A 27,848-nucleotide genomic window follows, 5' to 3' on the forward strand; every position below is an offset into this window, starting at 1 on the left:
AGTCAGTAGACTTCAACCAGCTAAAAGACACTAAAAAATCTGCAGACAAGCCAAGAAGTCTGATAATTCTCTTAAGATCAAATGAAAACGACCAGTTTGGGGTCAGACACAGTGGCTTTAGTCTTTGTTTAAAGCGGACACCTTAAGTGTTAAATCAATAAAACCAAAGCAAGGGCCAAAAACATCTTTTCTACAATGGCCATTTGAGGCCAATAGCAAGTCAGTCCCCACAGATGTTAAAATATCCAAATGTACAATAGATGTACATTTGGATACTTTTATGCTGGCTGTACATGGGACACACTGGGCAACACCTTTTAACCTTTGGATTCAAGGGTTTTCAGTTCCATTGCCACAGTGTATAAATTCAAGCACATATTAGTGCAGTCTGCCATTAAAACATTTTCTGGCATAAATGTCCTGTATCTACTACTATTACTACCTCTACTACTACTACTACTAATAATAATAATTATTATTATTATTACACTCTTATCCTTTTGTCCTTGTAAGTGTTGAATTCCTCCAAAATGAGCTCAGCAGTTAGATTGGGCACTCAGGCTGCTATTTATTCTTTGGAAAAATATAATAGAAGTCATAGTAAGGTAGTCCTGCATAACATAGTCAATCACTAAACTGGTTTGTGCAATGAATGAATTCAGACATCTATTTATTTATACACTACATAGACAAAAATAAGGGTCCCAAAAGGGCCACACGTCTTAATCTTTGAATTCCACAGGTTTATTCTTTTCATTTATTTATGCCACAGGTGCATAAAATCGAGCACCTATTCACGCAGTCTGTTTTTACAAACATTTTGGAAAGGATGAGTTGTTGTAAAGAGCTCGCTGTATTCGAGTGTTGTGTGCCATGATTGCAACAAGTGAGCTTGTGAAATTGCTTTCTTCCCAGATATTCCATGATCAGCTGTAAGTGCTCAGGAACCAGAGAAATTCAGCCATGAAGTGGGGAAAGTGGGGATGCCAACTATTGAGGTGCACAGTGTGTAAAAGTCACCAGTGCTCTGCTGACTGAGTAACTGCAGTTTCAAACCTCCTCTGGCATTAACATCAGCACAAAAACTGAGCACTGGGAGCTTCAGGGCATGGGTTTCCATTCTGTAGGTGTAATGTGTAGATGGCAGCAGCTGCTGCTTTGACTGATAGGTGTGCCGGCACAGGTAGGTAACCAGCAGCTGTCATCTGAGGAGTGTTTCTAGAATCTGCTTTATTTAAAAAACATCAGCTGCCCAGTTTCCTGGCGCCTCCGACTTTTTTTTTCACCCCTCTGGCTTTAAATTCAAATTCCTCCCAGTCTGTTGCTGTTCAGCACTGTTTTACAGCGCTCTACAATCCCATGTGGTGATTTCTCCGGAACAAACAATCAGTCAAAGTAGCACAGCAGGTCCTATGTGGAGGTCTTACAATCAGAACATTAAATTGGAAGGATCGGATCTCATTTTATGGCAAATTAATCCATGAAAAAACAGAAGCTCAACAGAAAAGCTGTCTGATCTAAGCAGGTAAATTCAGGACACAAGGAACACGGAGTAATGTTTTCTGTTTGGTTTCCTGCTTTGATGAAAGCCAGCAGGCCGAAACACTCCAACTGGCTTTAACTGTTTTGTAATCAATGAACTCGTCAATAAAACCTTTTGAAGCTTCCAGAAAGAAGTTAAAAAAGCAACCAAAGTTGCATAGTCACCTCTATTATCTGACTCAGCACACCCACAGATTCAGAGTGAGTGCAGTGGCATTTCTGCAAACCTGTTTTACAGTTTCATAGCCCCACATGTAATGGCCAATTTCCTATTCAAATAACTCTGCTGTGTAATCCACAATTTGGCAACGAGTGGTAAGAGTTAAACCAACAGATGGATGACACGTGACCTGAATTCTAAAGCCTCACAGTGACTGATACAGTATCTATCAACTGTAATGATACATTTAACCAGCTGATTTGATTTTAAAGCGCTTGATGATCACGCCTGGTGCAGATCTCTTTTAAAACTATGACTAAGATACAGACAGAATGAGACACTTGCACAATCTACTTCTCATAGCTCCATTGGTCACACTGTAAAGGTAATGCTGAGTCAGACTGGCTGCAAACATGATTTAGCTTTTCTACACTGCAATTTCTTGTTACTCATTGCCTGACATATACACCGATTAGTTGCGACAGGTCATTTGGAAAAAGTCGTACAAGTTCTACTCGCTGGCAGCAAATAAATCTGTGGTTCGAGTAATAGTGAGTCAGTAATAAAATTGTATAAATCTGGATAAATTAATGACAAACATACTGGCTGGCTACAAGCAACCTTACTGAATAAACCACATATATGTAATATGTATGCCACATTATTGCCTTAAGAAAATTAAGTGAAGTCAGCACAAGAGAAGTGGGTTATACCTGTTATCTTGAGGGGGCACTACGGTGCTTAGGCTAAGTCACATGAACTTAATGTAATATACCAAAGGAGCAATGTTATAAATGTTAAGCCACCTCACAAAATGTCACTATGAATGTTTAGATGCTTTGTATAAATTTTGGAATAATTATGCTCAGTATGAATGTTTTCTATTGCGTGACAAGGAACTTCCATGTGTCCCATACACCGCACAGCCACAGGAACACTGGTTTTACTAAGAGTTTAATAAACAAGAATGCTGATACTGTTCTTGGCAACACAAAAACTAGAAAATGCCCATAAGAAACGCAAATCTAAACAACAAATATCTGGGAAAAAACTGATCCCAACAACTTTAAAGTTTGAACATAAGAATAACATTTTTTTTAATTATATAACTTATAGTTTTTCTTTTAAACCCCCCCCCCCATAAAGAAGTCACTGACAGAGAAGACATATGAACCTGTCTGCATATCTGTGTAGCTCAAAAGATATCCTTGATTTCTTTCTATAGTTAAGTACAGCATCTTGCTTTAATGGCCAGACATTTTGCTAGTAATAAGGGAGCCACAGACATTTGGTTAATATAATAAAATGTGTTAGATTTTTATTGTGAAATGTATACTTGAACTCTTTGCCATGTCAGCTGACTGTCCACATAGGACACATTCAGTTTAACAATTCATCTTTTAGATTTTGGAACTTGAGCTGTCTGCGTCCTCCCTTTGGACCATTTGACCTTAAACCAACTTATTCATGCCAAATTCATTAAATGGATCTAAACCTTTAGCTACTTTTCTTTAAAAAAATATAAAACACTAATCCGGATCCATATATCTCTCTGGATGTGGGGACATGGATGGTAGAAGCTCGTTATATTTATGTCCGACCAAGTAATCCTTGCGCTTTAGCTGATGTACAGATTGCCTCTTACCTGCCATGTCGGTGGCAAAAGGTCGGTCTGGCCTCCAGCCAGTGTACCAGCCCACAACTTTACCCCCAGACACCAGGGGGCGCTCATATGCTCTGCCACCCACAAATCCCACAGGCCAAATGGATACACCTCGAGTACTACGCATCTGCAAAAAAAAGAGAAGGGAATGGGATTTAGTGATGACTTCCTGCATGCGACCATTATCACAGAATGTGTGAAATGTAACTATTTGAGAGTTATTTAAAAACAGCAGGAGCAATGCTCCAATGTTAAAAGTCCATTTAATGTAGTTGTAACGACTCTGACCCCATAGAAGACCACATTTTTTTATCTGCACAATCGCTTTGCTTGCTAATCACAATACTTGTTCTGCAATAGGAAATCAGACACAGTGTCGGAGCCTACAGGCGACATCCACCCTGAGGAGACGTCAAAGGCCCCAGAAAGTTGGAGACTGGGCGTGTGGTGTTGACTCTGAAATTTGCATAAGCGATTAGACATCTTTAATTTCAACTGAAATGTAGGTGAGAGCAGCATGCAGAGAGTCTGTGGCTAACTGAATGAGACTAAATGAAAGTGTGCAGCGCGGAGCTGCCTTCCATTTTCACAGTGAATGAATTTGCACACAGCCCGAAGCAGTGCAACAAGAAATGAGACGAGGAGAGAGAGATAAAAGACTGGCGATGTGTGTGTGTGTGTGTGTGTGTGGTGGGGGAGAGGTTGGACTGTGCAAGGACCACTGAGTTTTTGTGTTCAAGTATGAAACATCTGTATCTTGTCTTTGTGTATGGATGCATATGTGTCTGCGTGACATTCCATTTTCCACCCCTGGCCACCCTGAAGCCGTTCATTGAGACAGCGCTCCTCATCGCTCACCCAAACAGCCTCCAGCCAGTCGCTCATGAGAAAGCAACAGAACAAAACCAAATCAGTAAGCAGCACTGCATTACTGCAGCCAGACATCACACAGAGTTCTAGCTTTTAAAGCCACGGGAAGCCAAGTGTATATATAGCAGAGGCATTCTTACTATTCGGTGCCATTTGAGTCCTAATGACATAATATGGTATATTTAGTGTAAAACTTGTCTAATGCTTATTTCTAAACCATTTTCTTGTATGTTTAACCCCCCTCTACCATAGAACACATTGATATATACACAGGATAAATACATTAAAAGTAAATTACTTTTATTTTAGCACAAGTCACTAAAGTACTATGTCCCCAGTCATGCTTGCTCGACTTCAGTTACAAATATAACTTAAAAAAAAAAAAGAAATCTAGATTTTTCATCATTTCTGGATTGTCTTATTTCTAATGTTCCTCATCAAATGTTCTTTTTTATTATTAATGCATGTTTAATACTTAAAATCTTTAAAAAATGTTGTGTCCCTGAATCAACTGTCACCCCTGTTACTCTGATAAGAATTCCATAGAACACATCACCTGATTATTCTTTTAGTCACATGACACTCCCGGATGTAACATATTTTGGAGGGAAAACTTTCAAGAAGAAGACGAGTAAGTACCACTCTTTAATCAACCCTTTTTTCAATGTTTTAGCAAGATTTTGTAATGTGGCAAAGCATAACACGTCCAACCTGTTACGCTTATTAATAGTGGAAACAATTTTTTTTTTGTAATTTTTATAATATGGCTAATAAACATGTTAAAAATGGTTCTTAGTGGTCACCATGTACTAGCTTGTTGTTCATCATACTAGTAGTAATGGCTAAGTTTAGCATAAAATCTCCCCCCTGATACCGTCACCCCTGTTATTGCTATGCACTGTAACAGGGGGGACACATGGTAACAGGGGGGACGTAAGATGATAGAAGTTTAGTGTTTAGGGTTATTTATACAAGTGTGTATTGGTAATTATTATTAACCTGTATATATATACTTTTAGAAGATTTTGAATAGTATACATTTTTCAGGGAATGGCACCAATGTCTGCTGCGGAGAAGCAGCGGCGCTACCGAGCACGTCGTGATGCTGACCCTGAGAGAAGACAGATATATCTCAATAAAGAGAAAGAGAAGTGGAGAAAGGACAGAGAGGAAGGGGAAAAAAAAGAAAGTGGCAGATCTCAGTGAACGACAGAAGAGAGCACAGAGAAAGCAGTGGCGAGAAAGGAAAAGAAAGCAGAGGGCTAGTGCCAAAGGCAGGACAGAATTTGAGGCTATGAATACTCCTCCCCTAAGTCCAGAATATTCCCTAGAGCCAGAAAATGCCCCGCAACCAGGACCCTCAAGGTTAGAAGAAGAGTTGACAGTTCAATGCTTTGCTGATTAGGTAGATTTTGTATTTGAATGATAAAACGTGATTTTGCCCTAAAAAGAGAGAGAGAGAGAGTGAGTGTGTGTGTGTGTGTGTGTGTGTGTGAGTCTACCTGCCTAATACATTATAAACATATAATATCCAACGTCTATCTTATACTGTATCTAAACATTTATCTAAACATATATATATAATAATTGTGACAATATTTCCTGTGTTGTAGGCAATACATTGTTGGACGAAGGAATATTAGACAGGGAAGAAGGAGACTCAAGAATGAAATTAAAGAGCTAAAGGCCTTGTTGGAAAAGGAAAAGAGAAAAAAAGAAAAATACAAGAAGAGGTGCCAGCGTTTGGGTGGGGAAAAAAAATCCCCACGTTCTAAAGTGGATGCACTGCTGCGTCATGAAACAGTTAGCAACACAATTAGGAAAAGACTATTACTGCAGGAATCAATCATTGAGGAAATCAGGAATAAATACAAAAACACCAAAAAGGAACGAGAGAGGCAAATTATTGCAAAAACGACAATAGGAAAAATTATAAAGAAATACAGGCTACAGAGGGCTGCACAGACAGCTCTAGGCTTTTCAAAAAAGCGTGGTCAAAGACAAGATGGAGGGCTCATAACCTTTGAAAGAAAGGAAAGCAATAGATTACCAGTTGATTGCAAGCAGAAAATAAAGGCCTTCTTCTTAAGAGATGACGTCAGTCGGATGACAACAGGACGAAAGCAAACTGTAACTCAAAAGAAAATAAAAAAACAGAAACGTTTGCTAACTGATTCACTGAAGAATCTGCACCATAAGTTTCTTTCAGAAACTGAGCATCAGGTCTCATATTCTTGTTTCTGCACCTTAAGACCATTTTGGGTTGTGGTGCCCACAGAAGCTGATCGTGAAACCTGTCAGTGCAGGACACATGAGAACTTACAGTTCATGGCCAATGCCCTGTATGTCCAAGGTCTGTCAGCAACAAAACACATTGAAGAGATGGTAGATGCAACAATGTGTGATGCTAAATCCAAAGTCTGTGCATACGGTGAGTGCAAAGACTGTTTCAGTACAACACACACACTCTTGAGACCTCCTAACAACACAGAGATAGCCTTTACCAAGTGGTCTCTAGAAGAGAATGAAAAATTAAATGATGGAGAGGTATCTGGTAAAAAGTCAACAATTACAGTGAAGACAACTGTCATGACAACAGAGGATGCACTTGCAGGGGAATTTCATGACGGACTACTCAGATTTAGGCGGCACGTCTTTAATATCCGATGGCAGTATAGGGCCTACAGACAACTGAGAGAAAATCTGAGAAACGATGAATGTCTGCTACATGTAGATTTTTGAAGTTTCTTTAAGGTGGTATTTTTTGTCACTGATGTTATGTCCACCCTGTTACCTCCTGTCCACCCTGTTTCTCCTCTGTCCACCCTGTTACCTGTGTGTTTCTTTTGTTAATTAAATCAAATCAACAAACATAATGCATGTCTCTTTGGTTATTGGGAGGGAATGAATCAGCAAAATTAAGTTACTTAAAAATGGAGCCAATTTTTTTTAATATTCCCTTTGAATCTAAAAACAATCTTTTGAAATTACACTGTGTCTTAAAACTGAACCTGTCTTCTTTCAATATAATGCTTGTTTAAAATACTTCCTTGAAATTTCCTTGCAGATTTTAAAAAGGGACATTGTAGCTTTTAGAAAATGTAAATATTACTATAACTGTGCATTCAAAACAGTTATTAATAGAAAATTGAATGTCCTGTAACAGGGTGGACATTTGGCACGTCATGGTAAAGACTTTGATTTTAAAAAATATTATAATATAATATCCTTAGCTGGACCAATACATTTTTCTTATAGGTTGAAAATCCCTCTTTTAGATGAAATGTTAAAATAATTCAAAATTTTGTATTTTTTGATGAAGAGTGATCACACTGAAATGGCACCGAATAGTAGGAATGACCCAGCACAATATAGAGAGGATTTACAGCTCTTTGCAAACTTCTAAGCAGGAGGAGACTTGGCACTGTGCAAAGAATAGCTGAGAGCATATGGGCAGTAGACAAATAAAAAATACTCTGAAAAGTTCATGTTCACTAAGGTATTTCATATAGAATAATTCTGAATAAAGTGAATATTTCTACCTTGTTTTAACCTTCTGAGGTCATCATAGGTAGTAACCATAATCCTAACATCTGGAGAAGAGGGGAACCTACTTATTATAAATTATTATTTTCTTTGTTCCTTAATTACTAGGAGTTGGGAGAACAATTGCATAAAAACTAAATTATATTTCCTACTTGCTTAAATTTAGGGTTAGGGTTGGTGGGGTCATCACCAGTGACGGTTTCACACTTAGAGATTTTCCATGGAGTTCCACAGAGGGGAAAATTCTTTGTACCTGTCCCTGGTACTAAGCCCATACTGGTCACTACTCACCTGATGGATGGAGGTGAATCAGCACAAGTAAAACTGATAGCCTATTAAATTTGTGTTAACAGTTAATATTGATGTTTTAGTTGAGGGGTGGAGGGGCTGTCAATCTGCTACTGACAGCCTAATTAAAGAATGTCCTCCTCAGGCAAAACACATATTGAGCTCAGTGACTGGAGTTCTGAAACTGAATGAACTGAACAAACTGTAAGCTGCTACTGATGACACCATAAAATGTTGGATAAGATTTTAGCACAGTTCTCAAATGTTGTGCATGTAAATGTTGTAATATTAAAGTCAGTTTATCACAAAACTGATTTTTCTGCTCAGATCTCAGGGTTCATTCAACCCATTAAATTAACCTTGCATAACTAGCATAGTAACAGATGTCCCAGCATGCACTGTATGAGGCACTCTTCTTTAACAGAAATAAACAGGTGTGTGTGTTTCTATATGTGTTTTTTGTGTTTAATACATAGAAAGATAAGTCCTGCTGCACGTGTGCACAATAATAAAAGGTGATGAAGCTTTGTATTGAATTCACTACTGAAATGAGTTAACCATTTCAAACTAAAAGCCCATTTTAATTAAGCTTCAGTGGATTTGCAAGTTCAAACAAGTAGCAACCTGAGCAGTTCAATAAATTACAAATCTCAATCAAGCAAACAAAGAGTATACACAAGGCATGACATCTAACAAAGACAGCATTCATTTTCATGTAGCTTTATCACTTCATACATATCACTACGTATATATATAATATAACCTCAACTGACTTGTATCAATGGCATCGTATTACAGCACCACACTCAAATTCAGTGAGCTCTTTACAACAACCCTTCCTTTCCCAAATGTTTGTAAAAGCAGACTGAATCACTAGGTCTTGATTTGATACACCTTTTGCAAAGGGACTGGAAACACCTCTTAATTTGAAATAAGAGGAAAAAATGGTGACCATGCAAAATATGATTTTTTGCCATTTTTCAAGTGGTCTTAAACTTTTGATCGGGACTGTATCTTAGCACTTTATCCTCTGCTCCAAAAAAACAACAACAACAACAACACAGCACCTAAAACACTAATTTTATTTTATTTTATTTATATAGCCCAAATCACAACAACAGTCACCTCAAGATGCTTTATACTGTAAGGTAGAGACCCTACAATAATACAGAGAAAGCCCCAGATGACCTCTTACAGGCAAGCACTCAGCCACAGTGGGAAGGAAAAACTCCCTTGGCCAGAACCAGGCTCAGGAAGGGGCAGCTGTCTGCCACGATTTGTTGGGGAAGATGGGAGAAAGACAGGACAAAAGAAACGCTGTGGAAGAGGGCCAGAGATTAATAATAACTAATGATTAAATGCTGAGTGCTGTGTAGACACACAGTGAGTGAAAAGACTATTATAAGCTTGTTCAGTCAGGGCGGCCACGTCCATCTGTTATCTGCTGTCTAATGCAAACTTCCAGTGATCCACTCAAAGATTTCAGAGCAGCAAGAACAAAAGTTTTAATGGGCTGGCAATCTTTGTTGTGTTCCAGCATAGCAACAGAAGCAGAAAACATGGAATATGACATTTAGTTATACAGTAGTGTCAAAGATAATAAGTGTACCTTATTCTTCTTCCAGTAAGCACGCCTAGACCTAAGATTCCACAGCATGAGAGGAAGAGGATAAGCTGAACATTTAGTTAGTGGCTGACCTCACTCTGACAGAAAAGAGAAAAGCGTCTTCTCGCTTCCCTTCCTCTTCCTTCCCTTTCATTTCTCTTCTTTCCATCTTTTTCCACCCAGCACCCTAACACCTCATCTCCTGCTTGGGGCCCCTGTGCATCACCAACAGCTTTGAAGCCCTTTCCCCATTAATACTGTGGCCCCTTGAGTTTGCCTGTGCGACGCTAAAACCCTTCCCCCTTGTTCCTCTTTTGCTGCTGTCTGCCTTTCTCTCTCAGGTCATTTTTCAAAGACTCGGCTCCTCTGCTTTGTGAAAACACAGATGAAAAGAAAAGGAGAGGAGGTAGAGAGCAAGGCAGGCTCGGTGTGTTCGTCGTTCCCAGATAGTTCCTGGAGTACGATCGTTAATATGGCTTAGCAGTTAAGTCCCAGTTTGACTGCTAAGGATCTCCTGGTTTTGAATGCAGCACTTCAAAGCTCAGTACAGTTTGACACATTATTAGAGAGCGCTGGATTGAACTTCATGCAAACATATTTAGAATCTGCAGCTGGATTTACAGCAAGCCCAGTGTTTTTTCTTCTAACAATAACACTTTGAAGACCAAGATTTGATTTTCTTTTAGAACACACGTTTAGCTTTAGCCTGCCTTTACTAACCAGATTTTCCACCACAAAATGTCTATCTTTAGGTTTTTAAGTGTTCACAGGGGGCTTTACAAGTCACAATCAGTCATTTTCAGACACTTTCAAAGTGCATTCTCATTGTTTTTTTACAAGCTTCTTGCTGTTTTCTTAAGTATCATGCAAATGCCGTGGAGAAAACACAAAACCGCTTCATTTGTGTCCTCAAGAAAGGTCACGTCTCCTAGATTATTATTTCTGCGTGAGAAACAGCTCCCAAAGAAAATCTATGCAATGCTCCATATCAGAAGAATTTCACCAAACTGTAACTTTCTAATGAATATTTATCACATCAGCTGGAACAGAGCTACAAATAGCAAGGTTAGAAATCACTATAGAAAACTGTATTAAACCTAACCTTATGTGATAGCAAACCAGTTACAGCCCTACAGTAAATTTTGCCATGGACTATGTCCTTGGCACAATTCATTGTCAAACATTCAATCAGTCGGCATTTCTGCACGATAAATGTGTTTACCCATCGTTTGATTAGTGAGTTTCTCAGTCACTACATGTGATACAACACACACCTACTGGGTTCACTCAGAACGTGTTTTCAGCCAGTCACAGACCAAGGCATTGTCTCCCACACACAGACTTTACTTGGGCAGTCTGCCTGTGCAGAATAATGGCTGTTCAAGCATATTTTACAACATCTTTTTGTTTTTTTAATGAATCAGTATGCAAATCTTCAGAGGCTGCTAACCAACTTCTCTGGTACTTACAGTCTCATTTTGCCTTATTGGATAGTTGATGGTGGCAAAAATGAAAAATATGCCAACAAAATACAATCTGCATGTTTTTAATGAATGTGTGCTCACATATGAGGCTTTTCAGGAGTGCTGGATGTTTTTTCTTTCACATTTTAATCCATCAATACTCTGATATTTTTTTGATGTTCTTTATCTGTCCCAAATGACAGAGTCTGATTTATTTTGATAAGAAAAATCAGTGAAAATTTCAGGCTTTTGTATTTAATAGACTTTGAGATCAAAACATTGCCTCAGATTTCAACGTGCAACAAAAAGGCTGGGCATTTTTCAAAAAAATCTGCCTTGAAAAGTATTTGATACATGAAGCTAAAATTTCACAGTAATCCTTATAAATGTTCACATTTTCTACCATATAATTTTTATGGAAATCAGAGGTGGTGGAGCAGAAGGCTCGTTTGATTTGAAACACAAACAAACAAAACTTAAGTGGATCGCTGAAACCAAAATACACATTACATCACACTTAAGTTATTATTATACGTGCATGGCGGAATTGTTCTAAATTAATACCAAAAATGTACTTGGCTGTATAAATTTAGATCTTTAAGCATGTTAAAACGTTACTGAACATTGCAGAATTTCCTAAATTCAAACACCAGCATCAGATCGGTACTCGATATCTGCAGATCCCAGATGCCAGGGTTTCCTCATCATATTGGAACAGGAAAGAAAATGCTTTGCACTCACCCTAACACCTCTGTTCTGCAGAATTTTGTTATTAAATTGTCAATTTTGCCTAAAATTGGTTTTAAAAGTGTCTGTGTTGGTTTAGAGGAAATCAATTCACATCTGCTGCTTGTTTAGTCAGAAACTCAACAGCTGAGCGAAATATGAGTATGACCAAGTTCATATTGATGTTGGAAAAAAAGGAGTAAGAAGTCAATAATCCATTATACAGCCTAGTTAAAATACATCTGTCTAATATGAATGCTGGTTGAACCTCTGCATACTGAAGTAAATGTTCTTGATGTCGGTTTATAGCTTTCATTCGTCAGGTCGAAGTGGAACCGTGTCCAGACTGTGGACTTACGTGTTACAGGGAATCTGTTGATCTAGAGGGGCATAATGAATTGATTCAGAATAAACACGTGACCTTCAAGATTTCAAGCAGGAATCAAAATCAAGTTTTTTACATGATATTATATGTGTATGATAAAAAAGATCACAGCAGCTCTGGATCCCTGAAATGCAGTCTTTTGGTTGGTGAAGGAAACAGCCAAGTACAGATGCTGTCTCAATTTTCATTTTCAACACGGCGCAGTGCTTCCTATCAACAACAGTTCAATGTCAAAATGTTTGCTGGGAGCCAAACAAAGCTGTGGGGTGACAGTGTTTCAACAGATGGTACATTATTCTGCTCAGTGGAAACTGCTTTAGCGCATGCTGGGTTTTCATGCCATCATCTGCAGACTGCTGCTGCCATGGAAAAAAGTTTGCAGCACAAACTTAAACCTTTATTTGCACAGAGAAGGCTGGCTGAGCGCACAGGACACACTGTCATTCCCCGATGCCCTTTCGGCAGATGAATCAAATAATGTGACAAAAAGAGGCACAAACAGAATAGCAAACAGAAGGGAGGCTTAGAAAAAGGCAGGTACAGCACGAGTCTGGTGTTTTGAGCTTAACGTGAACTTTCAGGTCACTGCACACGTCCACTTGCAAAGTGAAGTTTCTTTTCTGTTTCCCAGCGTACCCCTGACTAGTCTCAGCAGATGGCTGCATATGCCTGAGCCTGCTTCTGCCAGAGGCTTTTTCCTCTTAAGAGGGAGTTCTTCCTTCCCACTGTCGCCAAGTGCTGCTCATAGGGGATCGTCTAAATGTAGGGCTTTTCTCTATAATATGATAGGATTGTGTTGTTGTGAATTTAGGCTACTGTAAATAAATAAAACTGAGTTTAAACTGAAATTGAGTGAATTAAAAGCAGTTTTTTCTAAAGCATCAATGAGTCCTACACCTTTTTAAGTTCACCAGAGTTCCATCACCATGTAAAGGAGAGATGACAGTTCCCAGACAAGGCCTTTTCAGACAGATACAAACTGTGTCTTACATCTCCGGTAATGAACCAAAAAGCAGAATGAAAGGAAAGAATAAAAGCAGAGGCAGCAGCATGTCTATAGTGACCTCCAAAAATAATTCTCCTTTCACATCTCAAAGAAAAGCTGAATTCTAACCACAAATGCAAAAGCAAACTTTTTAGTGTGTGTGTGACCCTGTCACAGTGCAAGTATGCAAATTACTATAATCTGCGTTGCTGGATTTTTGGAACAGCATTAGGAAACAATTTGATGCATGGCATTAAAGGATACTTGTAATTTAATGAGTGTAATTTAATGGCCTCAGCCACATGGTATAAGGCACATCACCCCTCTAAATGTAAATTTAATATCTTATATCGTGTAAGATGCAAATTCCAGTTATTTAAGAACTTGATGCACTCATCAGATTAGTTAGGTCAAATAATTATGGGAAGTGGTCCTGGCGTGCTACACAAGTCAGGGTGTCTTGCATAAATCATGTAAGTTATTGTAACAAAAAACATCCAGCTTCGTTACAATACATCATCACGATTGACCAAATTAATCTCTTTGACTTCCATCACCTCTTCACATCTACAGTAAGTTAAGAGGAAGATCATTATTAGTGTGTACCTAAACTGCTTCCTCCTTTCTGTTGCTGTCTACTAGAAGAGTAAACACTGCTGCTCCCACTGGTTAGCATCAGAAATATTGGTTAAATGCATATTTATTTTCATAATGCATGAATACATTGTGCACAGGTGTGCACAATAATCTGCAGGGAAACAGACTGCTGGTGCTGGCCGTGCTTACATTAGCAACAGTCAGCAAACTAAACTGATGCCGTGAGTCTGCGGTCTTTTAAAAGTTTTAGCAACATTACAAATACTCTTTGAGCAGTAGTAGTATCAGCAGTACTCGTGTACTTGTTCAACCTCGACCATTAGACTGGGCTCAATGTGACTGCAAGGCCATCTTACTTTTAGAATAGTCTATATTAAAACTATTTTTAGGTAGTAATAATAATAAAGTCACCAGGACCATCATGATATCGTATACTGAACATTATTGACAATTATTGTATATTTCAACTATTTGCTCCAGGTTGATTTCTTTCTTAATGGGAGTTGCCGATATAAGAGCAGGATTTGATAAATGCGTGTATGTGCTAGGAGGCTGAGGGATAGCTCAATATTTTTTACTTTCAATTTAAATCACTACTCTGTTTGGTTTAGGTGCTGAAACATTCTTGGTTAGATTCAAAACTACTTGGTTAGGTTTACAAAGATGTGGTTTTTCTGGGTTAATGTGCTTCTTGTCAGCAGTCGCTCTGCTCGTGGACAGCACTAGTGCTAAAAACCAGTGTGTCAGAAACCAGATGTCAAAGGAAAGTGTGTCTGTAAATGAGCCACAGCGGCAGATTTGACGGCGCTAATTGACGCTCCAGGGAGACAGCAGGCTGGAGAACGAGCTGGAACTTGTGGAGGGTCAGTCAGTAAACTAAAGCACCTGCAAGTGCCCCATTGGCAAAGACAAATCCTGCCATATGGATGGAAAAACACAAAATTGCACGCAACTATGCATCTGTTATGACAAAACACCAAGCCAGTAGTTTATTTGCAGTCAGCACTTGTATGCTTATGTGGTCATTTTCCATAACAAAATCGAAATGACAAGAACGAAAAGTGAGTATTTTTTTAACTCTGATGTGGAGTACTGAAACATCAAGACACACAGCAGTAATAATAATAATAATAATAATAATAATAATGGATTGCATCAAAGAGCTTTACAATTCCACTATTCATTCACTCTCACATTCACACACTGGTGGAGGCAGCTACGGTTGTAGCCACAGCTGGCCTGGGGCAGACTGACAGAAGCGAGGCTGCCATATCGCGCCATCGGCCCCTCTGACCAAAGTGCAGCACAATGAACAAAAAACATACACAGCAGCCGATGCAGCAGACGTTTGGGCACAGAAAAAGTTAGCAGGCTCGATATGGGGCAGTCCAGTGTGCCTTCAACACATCTGACCACATCTTCTGAAATTAACGATGAACAACTGTTAGACTTCATATACAGACTGTCATACAGGAACTTCTTAGGTGTCTCACTTGGCAGCTCTAACTGCAGCTCTGCATTCAGTCCTTTATTGCTTAAATGCATCAAGCGTACTGCCAATTTAGGAGTAAACCAGAGAAAGCTCACTCCATCTTTTATGAAACAGTTTTCTGTCATCTCTTAATTTTTAATACTAACAAAAGCACTTTGTTCCTATTTCGAGCTCTTATTGTTCGGAGATATCATATATTTATCTGGGAAAATTCTTGTGCTGAAGTCCTGTTTCACTCAACGGCTTAAAGACTCACCAACAGTGCAGCAATCCTTTGAGAGCATTGACTCAAAGAAAAATATCTATAAAACACTGAATGTAATCCTCTGCACAGAAGGCTTCTATTTTAGGGAGTGTAGAGAATGTGTATATGAGTGAGTGCGCATGCTTTTTAATGTGTGTTTTCCACTGGAAGGTGAGTAAATCCATATTGTCAAAGCAATGTGCAAATAGTTTGTACACTAGGAAGGAAAGAATACACACGTTCTGGCATTCGGCTTTATGAAATCAATAAAGTCTATTCATTACAGCAGACCACAGCAAAATGATGATGTTGGATAAAGGATGACAACAAACAGAAGAATTACAAAGGCTGGTTTTAGTCTTGTACTGCGTCACTCCCAGAGTGAGCTATCCTGTGAGAACCGGAGAACACAAACAACTCTGTCAGAAAGCCAGAAACCGCAGACCTCACCCTTATGATCAGGTTTGAAATCACGAACAAGCTCCACACGTCCCCCACAGGGACTGAAGAGAGGAAGGAAAACAATGAAAAGGAAAACAACAAGTTTGCTACAAGAGCATACAGCGGAGCTTGTGGACGCAAAATAAATTTTTTTCTAGATAAGAACGGCAAACCTTCAGCTGAAACATCTCTGTGTGGACCGTACATGCTCTCTGTCCACACCTGTACTTAAAGAAAGACTAAGAGTTTTTCTTTCCAATGCTGGGCAAATCACTTTCTTTCACCTGAACAGGTTTTAAATAATGGGGGATCCCACTATAGTACTATATTACAGTATAGTATAGCACAATATATTGAATATTGATGCTGATACTGTATATTTGTACACAGAAGCCAGCACACATTATCAAAACCTTTTAAAAATCACAAGCTTGTATATGAATAAAAAGGTGCCTCCCAGGACCATCCAGTCTGAATAATAGACACCTTGCTGTCTTCTGTAATAATGAAATGTGAGGCCAATCTCTGCACCAGCGCCAAACATCGATGTGCTTGGTCAAGATTCCTTTGCTTTACATTTGAACGCTGTGGGAACATCTTTGGCCCTGACGGGTCACGCGTTCAACAGTCGTATCTAACAGCGTCTCTCTGCTTCTCTACATTAGTATGAGGCAAAGGATGATGGAAGGAAAGGTGGAGGAGAGGGTGAGAATAAAGACGAATGAAAAGCTGAAAAAGAAGTGGAGCCAAGGAGCAATTCAATCAAAAACACAAACACTTGTTTGCCAGTTTGTATCGTTTGTATTTGATACCTTTGCTGTCTCACTCTTTCTCTGTCAAGAGGGGTAATCTCACTGTGGTGAGCTCAGATTAGGTACAACTGACCGCTGGTTCCAAATTTGTGGCATTTATATTCTGGGTGATTTCATCTTAGACCAACATGACAAACACAGTTTGTCTTTTGGAGGTTCCTAAATGCCTCCTACCAATGAAGAAAACTATGACAATTAACAATTAAAGTATTTAAAGCAAAACATCTAACATCCTAAAAAAGATGTCATTGTACTTATTGTACAGATTTTGTATTAATTTTGTTGACCAGTGATTTTTATCACAGTTTTTCTCAGTGACCTTTTCTTTCTGGCCGAGAAGACGAGGTCCAATCAGAACTATTTAAGTTGTGCTGAAAGGGGGACGAGCTTAGTTAGACATGCTAGCTCCCATGCTCCCTGTTTCTCGTGAAAACACCATAAAAGCTGTGATTCTTGTGTTTTGATTCTAAACCGTGTGAAGCAACTCTCAAACTTTTAATAATAATAATGGATTGGATTTATATAGCGCTTTTCCAGGCACCCAAAGCGCTTTACAATGCCACTATTCATTCACTCTCACATTCACACACTGGTGGAGGCAGCTACAGGTGTAGCCACAGCTGCCCTGGGGCAGACTGACAGAAGCGAGGCTGCCATATCGCGCCATCGGCCCCTCTGGCCAACACCAGTAGGCAAGTAGGGTAAAGTGTCTTGCCCAAGGACACAACGACCAGGACAGAGAGCCCAGGGATCGAACCGGCGACCTTCCGGTTACAGATGCGATTCCCAACCCCCTGAGCCCCTCACAAACACAAACAAATCATTTTGAGTTGGTGTTTCATAACAACATCAACTTTTCTGGATCTGTAATGGAAGTTCCCAGAGGAATGAAAAACACAGTTTGTGTTTCAGCACCATGGACAGCTCACGGGAAGGCTCACGGCTGAAAATGTACATTGAGAGGCTGTAACTGCCAGTGGAGGAGGCAGTAACATGTTAACAGTGGCTGGCTGCCCACTGTGAGCAGTGGTTCATTTCCCAGTGACATGAGGGTCACTTTGGCTTGACTTGAAAATAAGAAGCAGGAATAAGGCAACAGATTTCTCACAGCTCTCGGACAGATGCTTTTTCTTTCTTCATTTTTATATTTTATGTGTTGTTGGCTTCTGTGGCATATTTAAAGAGGCTTTTCTTAAGGAGGACAAAGTTCAAAAGCAGGTCAGGAAACTGGAGCTATTCCAGCAGCCTACAGGGGAGGTTGTGTGTATCCCTGAGAGACAGTGGCTCTGACAAAACAGGAACATTTGACCTGTGGAAATGAGAACTGGTTGCAAATACAGATGTTTCTGTCAAAGCTGACAGGTGAGCACAGACTAAGAAGAGAAGGGGGAACTCACTTTGTAAAAAACAAACAAGAAACGCTGGATAGATGGATTTGTCCTGTGAAATAAAGTCTGTCTAACTATATTTTCTACTTTAATAGTGTATGCCACTGCCTTGCAAGCTATTATATGGGGATAAAAGCCACAAAATATTTTTTATAAACAATTGAGAGGTGCAGCACATCTTCACACAAGAATCAAACTTTAAAGTCATTTAAAACTTTCAATGGACTATAATGTAATGCAGGTGGTTTTAGTATGTTCAGTATGTGTGTGGCAGTCACTTTTGAAATGAAGTCCTTTTCAGTATCATAAGTTTTCTCTTAAAGGTTTTTTTTTTCATTTGCTGTTCCAAGAAGATTAAAAAGAATAAAAAGACACCAACCAAAAGTTTGGTTTTGGTTAAATGGTCTTCTCTTCCTTGTTCCCTGATTTTCATGACTTGGGGAAAAAAAATCTAGTTTTTAAAAATTGACTTATTCTGACTGCCTAGTGTCTGGGTTATGGGGTTATGGTTGGGTCAATGATTACTCGGACCTCAAATGGATAAGAAATGGATGGGTAAGATAACTCAAGTTCTAAATCTAATCCTAGAGAGGTCGGTTGCCTTGGTTGGTTGATTCTTGAGAACTATTGTCTGGCTAAATGACCTAAGGATCATGCAGCAAAGGGTTTCTTCCTCAGCTGACTGTGGAAAGCAGCCACTGCTGGAATACTTCCAGTTTCTTGACACACGCTTTCTTTGAGGTGCAGTTGTCTTTCTGGACCAATTTTGACTCTAAGCAGAAACAAAGTGATAAGACTACCCCACAATCAACAAGCCCTCAGGATAATAACCACTGTGTTTTGGATTCTAGATGAGGCGGTGGACCTCAGCCAAGTGGGTCCAGCCATGAATCGCTGGTATTATTATTGAGTTGGTTGTCACCTGACTTTTAGTTCAGGCCTGCAGGTGTGCAATCTAATGCTCTAATGGAGAAAAATAAATCTATGTGTACAAATACAGATATGGGCGTAGAATTGGGAAAAAAAGCAAATGACTCAAGAAAATTGACATTTCGTCCCCTCCATCTGATAACACTTGGTGACAAGCTCTGACTCTCCACACTCTCTTTGCTTCACTGATAGATCTGTGAAGGCCTTCGTTCTATATCCTGCATCAGTTCAGGACGTATAGTGGAGCCCGCAGCTCCCGTCTCATTATCAACATGAATATCTTCACCAGAGGGCAGACGCCGCGCTGGGATAACAAATAATTCATCACATGAAAAATAATTTCAGATGCAGCCGAGCGCTCGACAACCTGTAAGTCCTGACAAATTACAGCGGCGCCAGCTCAGTCAGTAAACGCATGCTATTTACAAGTAAACAAAAGAAAAGCTGGGGGTAAAACATCCAGTGCTGAGAAGAATCACATTTCATTTGACTTGCAGCCAGGACACTCTGTCTGGGAGCACCAGAGCTTGGTTGGGTAATCAACTCTGACTCCCCTTTCTGCAAACAAATAGGTGAGAAGTGAATTGTGTGTACACACAAAGAGACTCTGGATGATGAAGTATATGAAATCCATTATGGATGTTCTCGTTTCCTGCCTCCTGGCCCGGAGGGAGCAAGCCATCATTGTGTTGTTTACGCGCAGTGACGAGTGCCGGGGTGGCTGGGCCGGCTGCGATTTTAATCAAGCGTATTTTTATCTGCGTGTTATTAATATGCACGGCAGAGGCAATCGGAGAAAAGGGAGGGGGAGAAATGAGGTAGGAGAAAATGAATGACTCGAATTAGAGGGGCTGAGTATGGGCTATGAAACTGATGCAATGGTGCATGATATGTGTGCATGTTCAAGGCTTTATGGGTTTATGTGGCAAAAACTGATGAGCTGAAGGTACGTGCGCGTAAAGGAGAATATTCGCACCTCTCTACATCTGCTGTCAAATGCGAATGCATCAGTGTAAGTGTATATTTACTGTATACACATCATAATTCTGTGTACAAGGAAAATATGGTAAATCCAGTGGTTTTATTCTCCCCCAAAGGGAGGAACTATGTCATCAATGCTGTTTGCTTGTTGGTTTGTCTGTTAGCAGTCTAGCATCCACAGGATTCAAGATATCATTTTCAAATTTTGTATGATAGTAGATACCAATAACAGCTCGAGCTGATTTAATTTTGGTGAAATTCTGGTCCAGATCACACCAAATATGTGTGTATCTGACCTTGACCTTCATTGTTAGCACCCAAGGTCAAAGTTGACAGGAAAAAAAAAATTCCAAGAAACTATATCGAGCAATATATCATCCGAAAGAGCTCGGACAGAGCTGTACAACACACTTTTTTGCTATATGATGTCCTACGATGTTACACTGATGCTATAACAGGCTGACGTAGCATGTTGTAATAAAGTATTGAGCTCTTTGAGTGTACTTGTTTTAATTTGTATTGATATAACTTAGCAATTGTTTATAATTAATCTGGGACAAAGCTTCCTCCTCAGTTGACTGTGAATACCAGTAAGTCCTTGAATGCTTCCTGTTTCCTAATCTGCATTATATCTCATTGACTTTCTGGATCATCCCAGTTAATGTTCAGTTAACAATCCGTCACATCTGTAATGAATGGAATATTTGTGTTTATGAAATTGTTCATCCTGGTTAAATCCATCCAGAAACAAAAACAACATTATCAGCCCACACAACAAAAACTATTTATGTTTTTAAGACCATTTTGTCCCTGAATGAGAGCTTTTTTTTTAAGCGGATCTAACATTGCTGGACTCGGATCCTTAGCAAATTAACTCTCATACACTCAGACACCCGAGCCTAATATTACCTGGTGTAATGTAACCTTATAACCAGCTGTTGTTGTTGTTTAGCTGTCTCATTGTCTCAGCTGTCCAGAGGGGTCGCATGTTTAATCAGTTTAATCTGCTGATGATAAAGCCTTTGAATGAAAACAAACGCTGTTGTGACAGTGATGTACACAGTTTTGATGGTAAATATGTATCAATCTATCAATCGTTTGTTGTTAGATTCAGATAATTATTTTTTAAAAGCTAGACATTTTAGACCCGTCCCTGCACAGTTACCAGCTGTCAGCTACGTAGAAAAAGGATCCTGGTGTTATTTGTCTCTCAGAAACAGTTCATAACTTCAACTCATTCATGTCACCTAAAAGGTAAACCTGTTTCTCCATCACCTGTTCAGCTCTGATGATTCAGTAAGGACATCTCCTGGTTTCATCTTCATGTTTCCCTCTCACCAGATAAACAAACCGACATCATGACCAGCAGCTTTTATAGCTGTGGCTCCAGCAAAAATCAGCTGATACTAGAAATTAATATCAAATAAATTCTAACAACAGCTGATCAAGCTTAAACGTGCTGCTGTTGTTTAGCGCGACCTCCGCTGGTTCCCTCTTTCTGGCGCAAAGTGGGCGATAAACAAACAAGAGAGAAAAGCCAATCAGCTGATCATTGATCAGTTTCATGATTGAAGTAGAAACAGGAGAGGGAGGGGGAGAGAATGAGAGAAGAAGAGGCAGCTGTGCAGCTCCAGCTTTGTGTCTTTTTCCATTCTAGCTGATGTACGGGACAAACTGCATTCCTTTTCACCTTAATACGAAACGCCTAATATTTTAGAATTAGAATACAATAGAATTCAACTTTATTGTCATTGCACATGCACAGGTACAGGGCAACGGAATGCAGTTTGCATCCATCCAGAAGTGCTTTAGCCATGATATAGGTATATTACAATATATATTAGCAATAATATAGATATTTAAGTATATTACAGAAATGGGTCTATTATGGTGTGTTATAATGTACACGGTATGAAGTATGTTATGAATATTCTATAACTATAGGTATGTACAGGCTGTAGTGAGTACAAGCTATGTACAGGATATAAATATGAAATAAATAACTTTACAGAAATCTGAGATATACAGTTATACAGAAATGGGAACTATGCAAGTTATAAACAGTTGTAGGATTAAAAATTATTGTATGTACAGAATGATTATTTACACAGAACTATACAGTAGTGCAGTTAAGATAAGTGAGATATGTGGATAATTCCTACAGAGGCTATATAAAGTGCTAGTGGTTGTGAGTGGTGGTTCAGTCCGTGTTATTATTGTGTGTTTGAGGGTGAAGAGTCCATGTGATGGGTGACTGGGGTCTTTGATGATTTTCCCAGCCCTTTTCAGACACCGCTTCCTGTAGATGTCTTTCATGGCAGGAAGTGGTGCTCCGGCGATGCGCTGGGCAGTTTTCACGACCCTCTGCAACGCCTTCCGGTCCGAGGCAGAGCAGTTCCCGTACCAGACTGTTATACAGTTGGTCAGGATGCTCTCAATGGTGCAGCGATAGAAGTTCACCAGGATGTCTGAGGACAGGTGGTTCTTCCTCAGAGTCCTCAAGAAGAAGAGGCGCTGGTGAGCCTTCTTGACTAGCTTGGAGCAGTTGGTCGTCCAGGTGAGATCCTCGGAGATGTGGACTCCCAGGAACTTGAAGCTGCTCACACGCTCCACAGCCGTCCCCTTAATGTGGATGGGTGGATGTGGGTCAGCATTCCTCCTGTAGTCCACGATGAGCTCCTTGGTCTTCTCGGTGTTAAGCAGCAGGTTGTTTGTGTCGCACCACTCAGCCAGACGATCCACCTCCTCCCTGTAGGCGGCCTCATCGTTGTCACTGATGAGGCCAATCACCGTGGTGTCATCTGCAAACTTAATGATGGTGTTGGAACCATCAGCAGGTCTGCAGTCGTGGGTGAAGAGGGAGTAGAGGAAAGGGCTCATCACACAGCCTTGTGGTACACCGGTGTTCACTGTGATTGTAGATGAGCAGCGGTTATCCAGCCGGACATGTTGGGGGCGGTTGGTCAGGAAGTCCAGTAACCATTTGCAGATGAGGGAACTGATGCTCAGGTCTGTCAGTTTCCTGATGAGCTGTGAGGGGTGGATTGTATTGAATGCTGAACTGAAGTCTATAAACAGCATTCTGGCGTAGGTGTTGTTGTTGTCCAGGTGTGAGAGGACAGAGTGCAGTGCGATGGAGACTGCATCCTCTGTGCTCCTGTTCTGGCGGTATGCGAATTGGTGGGGGTCCAGGGTGGGGGGGGAGACAGGATTTGAAGTGTGCTAGGACCAGCTGCTCTAAGCACTTAGTGATGATGGGGGTGAGTGCTACTGGGCGGTAGTCATTGAGGCAAGATGGGTTGGAGTTTTTGGGTATCGGGACGATGGAGGTGGATTTGAAGCAGGCCGGTACCACAGAGTGGGCCAAGGACAGATTGAATATGTCTGTCAGCACTCCTGCAAGCTCCTCAGAACACGCTCTGAGAACACGCCCGGGGATGCCATCAGGGCCTGCAGCCTTGTGGACATTGATCCTGCTCAGCACCGCTCCTACATCGGTGGGGGAGAGAGTCAGAGGTTGGTGGTCTGGCGTCACGTCTGCTTTGGTTGTGGTTGTGGGGTTCCCTCGCTCAAAACGAGCATAAAAGTTCTTGAGCTCGTTGAGGAAGGAGACATCAGAGGATGCGGGGGAGGGTTTGGTGGTCCTGTAGTCTGTAATGGTCTGGAGTCCTTGCCACATGTTGGAGAAGTGTTCTTTGTTCTAATATTTTCTCTGAATACCAGACGATTCTATTTTTTACGGGACGGTTGGCAACTCTACTAACTAACCTTATGAACAAAATAAAGTTCAACATCAGTAACATCATAGCACCACCCAGCTGTATAGAAACTCCGTCATGCTAGCTAGTACGCAGTACGGAAAAAGTCAGCATAACGAAAATAAACTCCACCTAAACTTGGTTCATATCTGACCCAGATAGACTGCAGGTCATAACTTCTTACCTGAAGTTCAGTTCACCTGACACTCGGACCAGCGGCTGCCTCGGATCTCTCCTCCTCCTGCCTCCCCTTTCCCTCCTCCACCTGCTGACCTCCACCACTTGCTAATGTTACTGAATCTGTGGAAGCTCCGCGATGCCACCACACGAAGTAACGAGTAACGAGCCTATCTAAATCCCAGTAACGACTAACGCGTTCCTGATTTTGGCATAATAACTAGTTACCGTGCTCGTTACCACAATAATAACGTAGTTACTGTAACGCGTTACTGTAACGCGTTACTTAATAACGCGTTACAGTAACGCGTTATTAAGTAACGCGTTAGTCCCAACACTGGTGTTAACACAAATAAATCAGACGGATGTTTCTCTGAAAGAATGCAAATAAGCCTACTTTCCAAAAGCTTGGACTATGTCCTTCAACGCTCCTTCTAATGTTGAACACATCCTGAGGGAAGGACACCAGCCAGTGATCAATATGTTGAATTAGCAGATAAAATTATCCACGAACCTCCATGACTGCAACAATGCAACGCATCATCAAACATCCCACTGTTACCAACATCCTCACATACAGGTGCTAAAAAAACCATCACATCAATCTTTGCTAACCAAAATTCAATTTCAATATTTCTGTGACATTATACAATATTACCAGTAGATATATTCTAAACTATGATGAAACTATGAAATCATAATATTTATCTCCAAATAAAACAGCTTCTGTTCAGCGTGGATGCATCCCAGTCATTGTTACACACCCTGGTGAATAAGAGAATGCAGGAGATTTGATGAGGGAGTAGAGAGCACGGGGAGGGTGTTTCGTCAAACTGACAATTCAGATAAAAAAGGCAGTGGAAATAAGCAGAGAGCTGGTGCATAACACTTTTTTTACACTTACATTGGCCCTTAAAAGCCTTCAGCTTTTCCACCACCTTCCTCCCTCCACCCTCCTTATCCTCTCACCGACCCTACCACGGACAATTTCTCTCTGCAGGGTTTGTCTCCTTTCTGCTTCACTTCCCTGACATTACAACCCTGCCACCCCTCGCTTCTCCCACTACACTATGTAATTATGATAATTGCTCATATGGGTTAGAGGAAATTGAATTTCCCATTTCCCTCTGGTTCCTTTATCCCACCAGTTTCTCTTTGTGCTGCCTCCTCATCAGCTTGCCGCTCGCAGGCTGGAGTCTGCTGTGTGATGTGATCAGATATATTGGATGTTTATATATGTGTGTCTTTGGGATGTTTCCAGTGAAAACATCATTACTGACCATCAAACTGACTCCCCAGTGGGATGTAAAACATGTGAGAGAAGGAAAAACAAATACCACATCAAAGTATAAAGAAAATCTGGAAGTATTTAGAGAATGAACCATCTGATTCAAAATTCAAAAAATCTTCCATCCACAGAACTACTAATGGAACTACTACTACTACTACTACTATGGAACCATCCAAGAAAGGTGTTCCTGAGTCACACTTCAGCACTGTTTCCTACAGTAGCTGCTCCAGAAAATAGTTGCTGTGAATGCTATGGAGCTCTCGGGGCCAGGGGAGTTCAATTATTCAAAACAGGTCTGACGAAAGTCTTGCTTGGCTGACAGGTTGCTGCAGCTGAATCAAACAGCTCTGCCATACTGCCGTCAGCTGAAAAAGCCTCCATCCCCAGAGTCAGCTTTTCAGGAATGGAGAGTGGAGGAAAAAAAATAAATGGCACAGCTTAATTTTCCTGATTGCTTGTTACGCAGCTAATGCTGACGGTCTGTGCACCAAGAAACTCACCCAGAGAAAGAAGGGGTTAGGCTTGAAATACTGGATTTATTGGTGAGTATGTTTAAATGAACAATTTACATATTAATATTACGAGCAAGCTTTTAAAGGATAATACAGATTTGGTAAACCTCAACACATTTTTAAAACAAAAGTTTGGGTTTATATCATCAACAAGGCTTGATCATATTATCTTGATTTCTGGCCTGTGCCTCTGCCAGTTTTATTTCCAAGGCTCTAGATAAATCCTACAAAACGCAAAAAGCCTATCGCAGAGGAAGCATTTAACATTAAACTGATTACTTTATGAGTCAAGAGGAAATTTCCAAAGAACAACGTAGGACTTAAAACCAAGCTGATTCTATGATTGGACATCCTTTTAGCAATGTCAATGCAATCCCAGATCTCACATATCAATTTGTTGAGTGCAGTACAGTGCTACTTCTCATTAATGGATAGCCAAATTAAAATCCCCTTGGCCCCTCTTGATTTTCCCTCAACCAGAGAGATCCTACCATTGTGCAATGGGACATACTAGTTTCCTAAAATAACTCCCAAACCATCAACGAATCCTCATTTACTGCCCCTTACAGATTTTCAGACCCTGTAACAATTCCATTACGGTGGGTATAAATGAAGTTTACGTGCAATTTACAAGCTTGTCTGTCCTCACGAGAAGTTACCTGAAAGTTCTGATATTTTTAAAGACAAAAATCTGTGCGATTCAAACTAAAGAAATGTGGTCTGGAAAGAGGACGTTCCCATGACGACAGCACACTGATTTCTAAGGGCAAAAATACAAAATCACCTGAAGAAACCAACAGGCTTCTGTGTTAAGGGCCAATCAAGCCATAATTGTATGGGAGGCATTAAATGCAGAGTCTTGCATTTTCTGCCAGTATATTGAGTGCTGGGAGGCGACTGAGCCGGAACGTGTCATGTGCAATAATAAACCGTGCCAAACTGAGGCCTGACTAATGTGCAGAAATGAAGAATACACCCTTTAGCTCTCGACTTAATGGTATGCTTTTCCACCTGACTTGTCGCTTTGACTGTGATGCCGGAGAAAGATGGGAAACACTTTGGAGGCCTGTTAAACATTTGCTTGGTACCAATGTATTTTTCATAAGGGGGGAGGAGAACAGGTTTGGGGTAACACATTTCGCTCAGTACTCTGCAACAGTAGCCTGTAGCCTGCTTCTTTTAGGATAACAGCCTGGACGTTATTTTCATGTAATCAGCACCCAATGACGCTGATTTTCCTCCAGCAGTTGTTCACTGCACAACTGTAGGTCAGAAATGCCTTACTTTTTGCCTCTTAAATCAAGTTGTCATCAGTGACAACCCCAACACTAACTCCTAATTCATATTTACACATTTATAGACCAGAGGCATAAAATCCATGCAAATATTTTGTGGGGATTAAGCAGAATAAGGAGGAAGAATTTGCGCCATTTCTTTTTTTTTTGATCAAGTTGATTTTGTAGATGTTTCAGGTGTGTATAAGCACATCTCATCAACCACACAAACACAGAGTTCAGCATGGAAGAACATTTGTTGCGCTGCATCGTGACTATTATCTCACTGCTTCTTCATCTTCTTCTTCTGTTTTACTGGAAGTTGGCAACCCATTTAATTAGAGCAAGTAGTTGCACTGCCCTCTAGTGGAAGAGAATGTAATTGTTCTGCCCGTTACTCACGCCAGGTGCTTAGAGTACTAATCAGGTGGAACCAGATAATCTTCCATCGCACACTGGATCATTTCCTTATGGCACGCCTATGTGCCGTGACACAGTGGTTGGGAAACGCTGCTCTAAAGAGCTGGCATGGAAAGTTTACGGCGGTTTGGAGGGTTTGTTTTAGCCACATGCAAAATGGTCAGGTTTAGAGGCTAATCTCAAAATACTGAATGAGGTTTATATATTCAGCCTGAATATATCCAGCAGTAACCATACATTATATAAATGATCAGTTACATAATTGTTCTGTAGCTTACAGCTTGAAGGATTTGGAAA

General features: G+C 40.3%; 2 protein-coding genes across 2 annotated transcripts in view; one reads left to right on the forward strand and one right to left on the reverse strand.

The window, feature by feature from the left end:
• Nucleotides 1-27,848, reverse strand: part of b3gat2 (beta-1,3-glucuronyltransferase 2 (glucuronosyltransferase S)) — a 56,464-nt gene that overhangs the window by 23,769 nt on the left and 4,847 nt on the right. The window contains exon 2 of the mRNA XM_085369581.1: nucleotides 3,348-3,492. Coding sequence (XP_085225707.1) covers nucleotides 3,348-3,492 — 145 coding nt within the window. The remainder of the gene's footprint in view (nucleotides 1-3,347; nucleotides 3,493-27,848) is intronic.
• LOC146620378 (uncharacterized) lies at nucleotides 5,530-6,977 on the forward strand. The gene is made up of 2 exons (XM_085369818.1): nucleotides 5,530-5,600; nucleotides 5,849-6,977. The coding sequence occupies exons 1-2, from the start codon at nucleotides 5,530-5,532 to the stop codon at nucleotides 6,975-6,977; spliced, it is 1,200 nt and encodes a 399-aa protein (XP_085225944.1).

The sequence above is a fragment of the Diplotaxodon limnothrissa genome, linkage group LG13 (assembly GCF_057381915.1).
Source record: "Diplotaxodon limnothrissa isolate DT_005_m linkage group LG13, D_limnothrissa_male_GT1.1, whole genome shotgun sequence".
Taxonomy (NCBI): Eukaryota; Metazoa; Chordata; class Actinopteri; order Cichliformes; family Cichlidae; genus Diplotaxodon; species Diplotaxodon limnothrissa.